At 39.4% G+C, this 11,246-nt stretch overlaps 1 protein-coding gene across 3 annotated transcripts; it reads left to right on the top strand.

Moving 5' to 3' along the window:
* The first annotated feature begins 1,818 nt into the window (after positions 1 to 1,818).
* skor1b (SKI family transcriptional corepressor 1b) lies at positions 1,819 to 10,672 on the top strand. 3 transcript variants are annotated; one of them, XM_084733978.1, is made up of 8 exons: positions 1,824 to 2,141; positions 2,770 to 4,514; positions 4,836 to 4,929; positions 5,026 to 5,130; positions 5,252 to 5,311; positions 5,994 to 6,068; positions 8,542 to 8,616; positions 9,842 to 10,672. In XM_084733978.1, exons 2-8 carry the CDS (start codon positions 2,787 to 2,789, stop codon positions 9,934 to 9,936), a joined length of 2,232 nt encoding a protein of 743 aa, XP_084590104.1. In that variant the 5' UTR covers positions 1,824 to 2,141; positions 2,770 to 2,786; the 3' UTR covers positions 9,937 to 10,672. The 3 variants fall into 3 exon arrangements, with proteins under 3 accessions (XP_084590105.1, XP_084590104.1, XP_084590103.1); XM_084733977.1 differs by having other exon boundaries at positions 1,825 to 2,141; positions 9,839 to 10,672; XM_084733979.1 differs by lacking the exon at positions 5,252 to 5,311 and having other exon boundaries at positions 1,819 to 2,141; positions 9,839 to 10,672.
* The last annotated feature ends 574 nt before the right edge of the window (positions 10,673 to 11,246 follow it).

Here is an 11,246-nt window from a genome sequence, read left to right as displayed (position 1 = left end):
TGACAATGACCTTACTGACTTTTGGGTACTTTTCTCATTTCCTCGCTTAGATGGTTGAAATGCACTCATATAACACATTATCATCGTTTGAGAATGTGACATTTAATTTGAAAATATGGATTTCATATAAATCGGTTGAGTTTATTTGCAGGTTTAACGGGCATTTTAGGTCATTTCATTCCAGTCGGAGTTGTCTACGCTGTCAATAAAGCTTTGGATTTATTCGATGGCAACAACGAGCTTTAATTAAGACGTTTATGTTGATGACAGTCGAGGTTTAACAGGCCGTAACAGGCCGTTCAGTGATCGATAGATAAGCAGATGGAGGAGATGGACACCTGATTTGAATTTGGTCGCTCTCTTGACGTGAGGAGGAGACGCCTCAAGTTGGACCACCGTCTGTTCACTTTTATGGACTTAAGCTCTCAGGGAAAATGCATTTTAGCATTGATCTCAGTTATAAGACTTGTGTAGACCTATTTATTTATTTATTTATTTATTTATTTATTTATTTATTTATTCAGATACATTAGAGATTGTAACCTGATGATCGTAATGGGACGAAGTTGACGAAGAAAATTCCGACATTTGAATTAGTTTTATTTTCCCATTTATAATGTGACCAAAAAGCATAACTAATAACATTTTTGTTTATGTGCATATTTATTTGCATTGTGACACTTTTCTTCGACCAAATTATTATTTTAAACGACCAGACGTACTTTCCCGATTCCAAAAAAAGTTGGGACGTTGTGTGAAACATGAAATAAAAACACAATGCAATGACGTGCAAATCGTTTTCGACCTTTGTTCAATTTGATGCAGTGCGAAGAAAAGATATTTAACATTCCAACTGATAAACTCAATCTTTTTTGTAAAATATGCACTCAATCTAAATTTGATTAATTCCGTTTTTATTTACGTTTTACTCACATTCCATTTTTTTTTATTAAGTTATTATTATTAATAATATTTCCAAATAATTCTTCAAATATGCTGCCTATAACGAATATAACAATGCATCTTCCTCTCTTATAGTGAATAATTATGAACAAACTATCATTATTGCTGCACAGCTCTGTCTCACTCAAGTCAACAGGACCAACAGCAACGTGTCCTGTTACTTTCATCAATATTACACGAGTGCTCGGCGCGCCTTGCTTAAGCGTGCCAGATGAGGAAAAACGTATTAACCTGAAGCTTTATTGACTTTAAAAAGTTTCAAACCCGCCGCGTATGGGGCAAGGCTGTCCACGTTGTCCCTTTGTCTAATTTTTTTCTTTCAGCTGGAAGAAAAAAAAAAACTATACGTGCAGATAGATCACAGAGAGTGACCTTCAGAGCAGCTGGTTATTGTCGGGACGCGTGTAGGCGATGTGTAGCTTGTAAACGATGAATCCGTGGGAACTCAGCACGTGTTGAAAGCCTGCACGTCGCATTCATCGGCGGGCCCTCAGATTGCATGCACACAACAATGTGTCCGTGGGTCCCTGCTGTTTTTTTAAGCGATATGCCAAATCCCACTGCAGCCTCCTACATGCATAATGCCAATAACATTGCGTTTTTTTCTGTCAAGCAAAGTGCAAAAGAATTAATTAAATGCATTATGGTGGACACGATGAGTTGTGAAAGATTAATTTAAATGTTTTTTCGTTAAATAGAGAATTTATTTAAACCTACAGGCTGAATTAAACAACATGTGCAGATAATTTCACCGCTTTTGCATCCATATGCGTGTTCCTGCAGGCTGCTCTGTAAGACCAAACACTCAAACCGTCTTCATTGGTCATGAATCCATAGTTAATGCAGGCTGCCTGTGAGTGGGAGTGCCTTTGCCATAAGTTTTGCCGTCACTTGATTGCTGTCGGTGTCGTAGAGGGGGCTGTACTCCAGTCTGCTTGCCTGCCATGTGGATACTGCTGCTGCTGCTGGCGGAGCAACACAAACCGTCCACACACACACAGAGTGAGGAGCAGGAGGGAGGCGGTGCTGCTGCACGGACAACTGCGTCCCACTCCTCCTAACGCAAACATCTTTTACATCCTCCAGCGCAGAGTAGACTTCTCCCTCTTATCGCTCCGACTCTCACTTGATCACAGCTTTATCAGTCACGACGGAGGGGAGCTGCGCGGACATTAGAGGTGAGTTTGGGGAAACTGGTTTCGACATTATGACAGTCGATGTTTGTGTCATGACCTTAATGCATCCGTTACACCGTTTTTACGCTTATAGACATTCAATTATTCAGAATTTAAAGACGCAGACAGTGTGATACAGCCTGTGTTTGTGTCATGACCTTAATACATCCATTATAACGTTGTTCGCACTCAGTCTGTTGAAATTGTCTTGAAATTGCCCTTGTTTTGATTTATTTACACCATTATTTAAGCTGTAAGATGAAACATGACCGAATTAAACTAAACTAAACTGAATTACCAGTACAAAATGAAATTATTCAGAATTTAAAGTTGCAGATAGTCGCATGTTAAGAGTAAAGGAGAGGCTGAAGTTGGAGGCAAATAAAATGAATTAAATAGAAGTTTTAAGTGCAGTTAATATATTTGCACAGCAACATTTTGTCACAGACATTTTGTCTTAATAATGGTCTACTTTAATATCTACGAATCGGTGTCTAAAAGTACAAAATAGTGTTCATACCACTCAAATTAAATGAGGCCCTGCACTGTGAAATAATGACATAAAGTGCTGTATTAAGGCTCATTCTTTTGTCAAAAACTCACATATTAACTCTAAACGTCGTCTCTGCAGCTTCCTGGCCTCCAAGGATGGACTCCATACCTGCGGGGCGAGAGTCCAGCTCCTCGCCAATAACCTCCAAACAAGAACTTTCCTACTCGAACGCCAAGAACCTGAAGCCCAACCAGGTCGGCGAGACGGTGCTGTACGGAATACCGATCGTGTCTTTGGTGATCGATGGCATGGAGAGACTTTGCCTTGCGCAGATATCTAACACCTTGTTGAAGAATTACAGCTATAACGAGATCCACAACCGGCGTGTGGCGCTGGGCATCACCTGCGTCCAGTGCACCCCTGTCCAGCTGGAGATCCTGCGGAGGGCCGGGGCCATGCCCATCTCCTCCAGGCGCTGCGGGATGATCACGAAACGCGAGGCCGAGAGACTTTGTAAGTCGTTCCTTGGAGCTCATTCGCCTCCTAAACTTCCAGAAAATTTTGCGTTTGATGTGTCCCATGAATGCGCCTGGGGGAGTCGAGGCAGCTTCATCCCGGCCAGATACAACAGCTCCAGGGCCAAGTGTATCAAGTGCTCCTATTGCAACATGTATTTCTCTCCAAATAAATTCATATTTCACTCGCATCGCACACCAGAGTCTAAATACACGCAGCCAGACGCGGCTAATTTTAATTCGTGGAGACGACACCTCAAATTAACAGATAAAAGCAGCCAGACAGATATTTTACACGCATGGGAAGACGTGAAGGCCATGTTCAACGGTGGCAGTCGCAAAAGGACGCTGCCATGCAATGGATCGGAGTCCAGCTCTTCCTTAAAACCACAAGGACCCAACCGACCCCGAGACTCACCCGAGATACCCGCAAAGATCCTCAGCTGCGAGGACAACCGGGGCGGGATGGCGAGCACCCGCAGCTACCCGGTCATCCCAGTACCCAGTAAAGGATTCGGGATGCTGCAGAAGATCCCGCCGCCGCTCTTCCCTCACCCGTACGGCTTCCCGGCGTTCGGCCTGTGCCAGAAGAAAGAAGAGAGCATGATGGGAGAGCAGAGCAAAGCGGGTCTCCCTGGCGTCCTGTGGCCGGGCACCAAGGACAGCGCATATCATTCTTTCCCCATGTTTTGGCCCGCGGCCGGCGCGCTGCCGATGCCTCCATACCCCCAGACTGCTCAGCACAAACCCCCCACAGAGCTGCTGTGTCCCCCCAGACAGACTGACGTGGACATATCCGAGCACAGCGACCGCAGCACCAACACGTCCAAAGACAGCATGGTGGAGAACGAGCGGTGCTCCAGCACGCAGTCCACGCGTAATGAAGACGACAAGTCCGGGGACGAGGCGAGGCCGCTGGAGGGGATGATGACCCTCCCACCCCGGAAGATCAGCTACGTGTCCGCGTTCAGACCCGTCATTAAAGACGCGGACTGCATCGCCAAGCTGTACGGCAACAGAGGCGCGTACAACGGCTGTCGCACCGGCTACTTATCTCCCGACTTTTTAAGCGAGAGCTCATCCTACAGATCCATGTCCCCCTGCGTGGACAGCGAGGGAGAGCCAGACGTGGACGTGGAGACGAATAAAACAGCAGAGGAGGAGGAAGAGGACTCCCGGCCTCTGTCCTCGGTGTGTCCTCGGACTCCCCCCGGCTCCTTGGCGCACAGTGTTTCTCCAAACGGGTCAGACTCCTCCAAGGCCGTGCAGGAGAGCCAGAAAATGAGCCTGCACATGGCCCAGTCCTCTGACAGAGAACTGCAGGACAAGCAGCTGTCAGACACCCACATAGCTGCGTCTTTCACTGAAGTGAGTGACTTATAGCTGAGAAACACTGGCCATAATTCAAGATGTAATATTGCACTAAAGTTTCCTGCAAAATGGGGTTCTTTCCTTGGCTTGTGTGTGTTTTTAATCTCTGTGTTATTGTGGGGAAATCTGTGTAACAGCAGCAACAAACAGCATGTCCACAACATTTAGAAAAAACATAAATAATTCATTTAAATAAAAATATATACACTACAACGTAGAGTATATTTTCTATTATTAATTTTGAATTTTATTTTAATTCATTATAATTATTTTTGTAATTTTAAGAGCTCAAAGAAGTGGTGATTCTTTCTTCTTTAGGTGTACACACCGGAGAGGGGTGAGCTGCAACAAAGGAGCAGTCCGTATCAGTTCAGACCTGCGAATTACCAGACTGGAGTACTTACAGCAAATGGTTAGACTTTTTTTTTCTGCTTTTGTTACAAAAAATAGCTGATAGATAAACACCCGAATAGAGGGGAGAAATTACATCGATTTATTTTCTCTTAAGATGAGAGTTCAAGTAAAGAAGAGCCGTCTTCCACAGTGGAGGAGATCGAAACGAAATCTTTTAATGAACAAAGCAGCGAGGAGATCCAGCGAGACACCGATGAGGGTAAGTTGGACTGAGGTCAGCGAAGAGGGTTTCTTAGTCTTATAAGCTCTGCTTTGGGAGATTCTTTTAAAAGTCTATTTTTTGTACATAGAGAACTATAATTAAGTTTTTGTGTATTCAGGCGAGGACGCGCCAGCCAGAGCTCTACCAGCACAAAGAGCCATAGAAAGTCTGGCAAAAGGTAAGACGCTGTCTTACTGTCAGATAAAATGGTTGGCAGATAACAACGCTTTTCTATTTATTATTATTATTATTATTATTATTATTATTATTATTATTATTATTATTATTATAGGCCTATTACGTAGGCCTATTATTGTTGTTGTTAGAATTCGTTAAATTAGACTAATGTATGTATATATAAATACAATATAAAGACTATATCACGTTGTGCTGTAATATATAAAACCTTAATTAATTTCTTACTCAATTTAAACTAAATGAGAGAATACCTTAAATTCTTTTTAATTTTGTTTTTTTTACCTTGAGGCAGATTATTTGGGATTTGTCCCATAAAATAGAAGACCTGTAAAACCTGTTCTGGATTAGGCTCATCACTGCCATTAAAAATAGAAAACTGTAGCTGTAATTTATTTCTGACCCTCAATCACTTGTGCACATTTCAGTTATCATACATATTTACATGCACATGTGCACCTTTTCTGTGAGCTGGCAGTATGTTTTATTTTGTTCTACTTTGTCATATCTAGTTGGTCATTTGTTCTATGTGTTGTGGAAAATAGAACATTTCCATAAACAATATATATGTATAAAACAAATAGAAAAATATCTTAGAAGGAAGCTAATACAAAAGTCTGTACCTCTCCTCCTCAAACATCCCTTTATTTTTGTCTGCTTTTTAGAGGAACTGCAGAAGCAGCTGTTAGAGCAAGTTGAGCTGAGGAAAAAGCTGGAACGTGAATTTCAAAACTTGAAAGGTAAGCTAAATTCTGCAGCAGTGCTTTTCCCACTATCTTGGCTTTTATCACCAAATTCATACACTCAAAAGTCTTTCTGGTGCATGTTAAGTGTCCCTCTTCTGCCATGTTTCTGAGTCAGGCCAAAACATGACCCTTAGCCATGCCACGACCAAATCCACCCCTACTGTGGCATGCATGTCCTCTCTCTCTGCGGTGCAAAAATCCGTCAAAGGGCACCATTTTTCCAAAAATGCAAAGTGGTTCAGGGACACGCTCCCTTGGGAAGACGTCTTTTCAAAACCTCTTTTAACACTGATGTGAGAGGATTATGATTTTAACCTTCTGTCCAAAACATTTGTGCATTCCTAGAAAATATTCTCTGCAGGGAAGAGAAAGTGAAATTGCTGATATTTTGGGCCCCAGTTTTATATGTGGACAAACATAAATTTTAAAAAGATTCAGTGAAAAAAAAAATACCAAAGTGTACAAAATCCTCATATAATAGTTGAGGAGAATTTCAGTTTTACTAAATTTAAATATCACATCAGAATTTATATTAAGCTGATTTGAATGGCAACACAATGAAACTGTTACACAAAACTTCCATCTGCATTCAGAACATCTGTATTTACAGAATTCACAAAAGCCTATGTGACCCTGTCTAAAAAACCCCAGACTGATGCTGCAAAGATCATATGAAGCTCAGCTGAATTGCAGGACAAAGCATCTCTCACATTCTGACTGCTGCAGTATTTTTAACTGACAATAAGTCCTGAAACACCCTCCACCATCTCTCCAAGAAGGTTATAGACCTCTCACCTACTCAACTCTTTTCACACTCTGCTTTGCTGAAAAGCTGTTTGAGAATCTCATATGAAAATGGAGAATGGGTGCGCTGCACAGAATTGGCCTCCATAAAAGCAAAACTGGAAAAGAAAGTGGAAAAAATAATCAGCAGTATATCCCAATTAAAATTTAGTTTTAAAGTGTGCATTAAATTGGGCAAATATTCAAACCCCCAGGAAGAGAAAAAGAAGGGACATTTAGTGCACGGCAATTAAAAAGTCTTTATCAAAATGGTTACATGGACCAACACATACAGTCCAAATCAGTCTGCGTGTGGCATGAAAATAAACATATAGCCTGTTATTGTAGGTGAATAATAGACTCTGGATATTGATTATTTCAGAAAATAATAGCTCAAATATGACCTGTTTGTCAGTTCTTATTTAAAACCATTTTTATTTTGTCTCACCTTTGTGCAACGTCACATATGTAAAGTAAGGACGTCTTAGAAAGTAATTCAGAATTATAAAATGAAGTGTGCACTTATTATTTAACACTTTATATTGTTGAGTCTTTTGATTGTTGGGCCTCGTTTCCATTTCATTAAATACAGACACTTTGGGTTGGTAAAGTGTCCTGAACATATGCAAAATAATGAGAAAATAAAATACAGACAAAGAGAGAGTCTCTGCAGATACAGACACCACCACTCATATGGGTCTTTCTTTCTTTCTTTTCTCTTTTTTTTTAAAGAAAAATCCTGCATACTATGCCTTTAAGTTGTATTTTGTTGTCCAGGATCCATGGTTGTTGGGAGTTTGATGAACACAAAGCATAATTTAATGACACAGCAGCACAGCTGGTTTATCTGAAGCATTGGACATTTCCATATTTTTATTCCACTTTATTATTACCAATAAGGTTGGTTGTTAAAGGATCAGGTCTTGCAGTGAAGCTAATAGGTATGCAGTTAGTCTGGGTGCTGGTTCTGTGTTTGTAGGTCTAATCTTAGTCTGAAAAAAAGATACAACTCATCTATAAATGGAAACATGGGAATTACAGCATCAACAAAAATTCCAAACAAGTCCTGACAAAGGATTTACCAGATTATTCTCTGCTAGTTTGTATGAAGGGGGCTTAGGGTATTTTTAATATATGTATATTTATTTTCATTTATACTTTATAATTTTAACTAATAACTAATTAATTCATTCGTCAAAATTTTCATCAGAATTATTATATCTTTTTTTAAGGTAATTCCTAATCTTAATTTCAAAGCAAGGATTTAATTATTTCCTCACCGTAGCAAGACAGTTTTTGCTGCAATTAGGAGCCTTTGAGTTTGTACATTAAGTCGGTGCCTAGTTTGTCGCTTTATCTTGAGAACAGCGCCCTCTAGAGGCGGATGGATCTTCTACCCGTACTACTTTCATGCATTTAGTGGCGTCACTCTTCTTAAAGCGAGAATTTATGGGGAATACTTCCATCTAAACTCAAATGATGACTTTTGGTTTTTTTATGTTTACGTGAATATTTATGACAAATATCAGCAAACCTTTGTAAATCAAAAAGTATTTTCGCTACTTTAGGCAGTAAAAATGGTTAAATTAACGCCTTTTTAATATGAAATTTTTGAAACTGGATGTGGTGTGTGTTTTTAACCTACACTACTGACTCAAATCTATCCCTGCCCTTTGTTCCTCAGATAATTTTCAGGATCAAATGAAACGGGAACTTTCCTACAGGGAGGAGATGGTTCAGCAGCTCCACATCGTCAGAGGTGAGACAAATAAAGCAGAGGGAGCGGATACAGCAGCGCTGCCTTCATTTTATACTGTGGATTTACAGATTTACTGTGGCGTGTTTGCTGAAGTGATTGATGACGCTCAAAATGGTCTGTGTGTACTGGATATCGAGGGTTTGTCTGGGTTGTCTGTGCAGGATAACATTTACCGTTTTGATAAGCAAAGAAGTGGCCTGTTAAATTCACGTGAACCACTTACACTTATGTGCCAAACATTTTTAACTGGATGTGATATTTACTATTAATTCCTATATATTAATTAAATACAGACGTAGGTTCATAACCTGGTGGAAATTACAAATAAACATAACGTTTGTTGTTGAATGTATTTAGTAGGGATAGTGGGGATATGTCACTATACTGAATCGTCCTCATCAGTAACTTTGATAGAAAAAGTTAAAATATAACCACTACTGTCTGTCAGTGTCTATTTAATACATAAACAGTAAACAGATCTTGACTAATTGCTGGGTGATATTTTAGTAGTGAGATTCGGTAGCCTAATGTGACAAATGTTAGGCTGGTATAGCGCTGAATAGTCTGTTAAAATGTTCTGTAATGAAGTAAGTTAAACTGTACTGTTGGTTCACATAATCAAAATTGTATGATTATTTTCACAGGAACACACTGACAAAAAACTCCCTTCATGAATGTGTTGGCTGTTATATCTGGAAATAAAGGCTGTCTGACATGCAGTTGCGATCATAAAGGCAACTTCCGGTTGCAGACCCCTTTTATGTCCCTACCCATGTCAAAATCAAACTTATGTCCTTACATTTATTTCACTTTAATGACCATGTTTTTAACGTCTTGGTTATGTGGACACTTGAAGTAGACGCAGAAGTTAAGTAAAGTAATTGTTGTAAAGTCAGGTGGAATAGCAGCCAGGACTGTGTGCAGATTATTTTTCTGCATTCAGAGGCTAATAGACACAAAATTATCTGTCATATATCCAGAATACAGATAAAACCACGATCCAAACTTGTGTCACGGCAATTTTGAGCATGGCCTTTAACTAATTGTTCCTTTTATTGTTTAACTGTGTTCAACTCAAACATATCTGGTGCAAATGAATCTGTTGCGTGTTGTATTATATATAATAACTATTATTTTATATATAATTTTCAGTAATTTCAATAAGACAAATTTACACTCACGTGCACGTACACTATTGATTGATTGATGTCCTTCCTCATAGAAGCTCACGACGCTTTACACCATTTCTCGTGTAAGATGTTGACTCCTCGCCACTGCAGCGGCTCCTGCTCCTTCAAATCTCCTCTGCTGCCACCCTGAATCACTTCACTACACGTTTATACGACAGAGGAACAATAAAGGACACATCTACAGCTTCCGTCAAACCAAGGGACACCTCCAGGGACACTGATGAAATCAAGCTGAAAGACGACAAACTTGTAATTACTTGTAACATTTAAAAAAAAAAAAAGAAAGACAGAAAGAAAAGACGTGTATCCCCACCCTCCGTATTTATGTAACCATCTTGCATACGGTGAAATTTGTTTTACTGAAATGATACCATTGATGATATTAATTATTATTATTTGTGGCAAAGTGCAATGACGATGTATGTATCTTGTAATAGTTATAGGTTGTTATTTCGTTTTATTTATTGGTTTATTTATTTATTTATTTTGTCAATAATATCAGCTCTGACTAGCCAATTCATTGCTCATTCTCCTCTCAGTATTGTGAATTAGCCTACTACTTTTGCTGTGTCCGTCTTTGCAGGCCAATATAGCTCACTTTGGATGTTATGCACTTTAAACGAGTGAGTGGGAATTACTATAAACAGCTTGTGCATTGAAATAGGCCTGGAATATAATTATTTGTAGCGGTCAAACCCTGCCTATTTGTTTCTGAAGACTTGAAAAGAAATACCACAGAAGTTAGTAGGCTAAATTAACTAGTACATCCGCGACCTTGTAAGTAGCGACATATTCTATTAAGAGTAGCCTATTATGTTCATGTAATATTTGTTTTCATCGCTAATGAATAAATCATTTTATTAAAAGGATTGTGGATTCTTGCCCTCAGTCTGAACATACATAATTCCCCTCTTATGAACTTTTAATTTTACCCATTTATCTTAAGAGAAGCAACCACTTTGCTCTGCCTTTGAATTTAAGTGAGGGCAACTTTCACCTTCATGTGTTGGATTACTGAAGCAGTTGAATTAGAGCCAGAAACGAAAAATGAAATGAAAATATCCGTTAGAAAATGCCTTAATTCAGCTTCCCTAGTCTGATCTAAAAATGGAACTAATGATTTTTTTTCTGTCATAATATTTGTTTGATTAATGGGTGGATTGATTAGACTATAGCATGTCAGAAATAGTGGGAAAGAAAGTGTGTGTGTGTGTGTGTGTGTGTGTGTGTGTGTGTGTGTGTGTGTGTGTGTGTGTGTGTGTGTGTGTGTTTGTGTCAGACCCACAGTTCAAAACAAAAACATATATATATACATTTAGAATTCAGGTGGAGAAGCAGCAAATATTTTCCATTTCTGCTTGGTAAATGACTTAAAGGGACAGTTCACCCTAAAGTAGAATATATGCGCTATTTATTAATCTAGATCATTTTGGTGTTAGT

Source organism: Lutjanus erythropterus, chromosome 13 (genome assembly GCF_056507025.1).
Source record: "Lutjanus erythropterus isolate fLutEry1 chromosome 13, fLutEry1.hap2, whole genome shotgun sequence".
Lineage (NCBI taxonomy): Eukaryota > Metazoa > Chordata > Actinopteri > Lutjaniformes > Lutjanidae > Lutjanus > Lutjanus erythropterus.
This window is presented reverse-complemented; position numbering and strand designations above follow the sequence as displayed.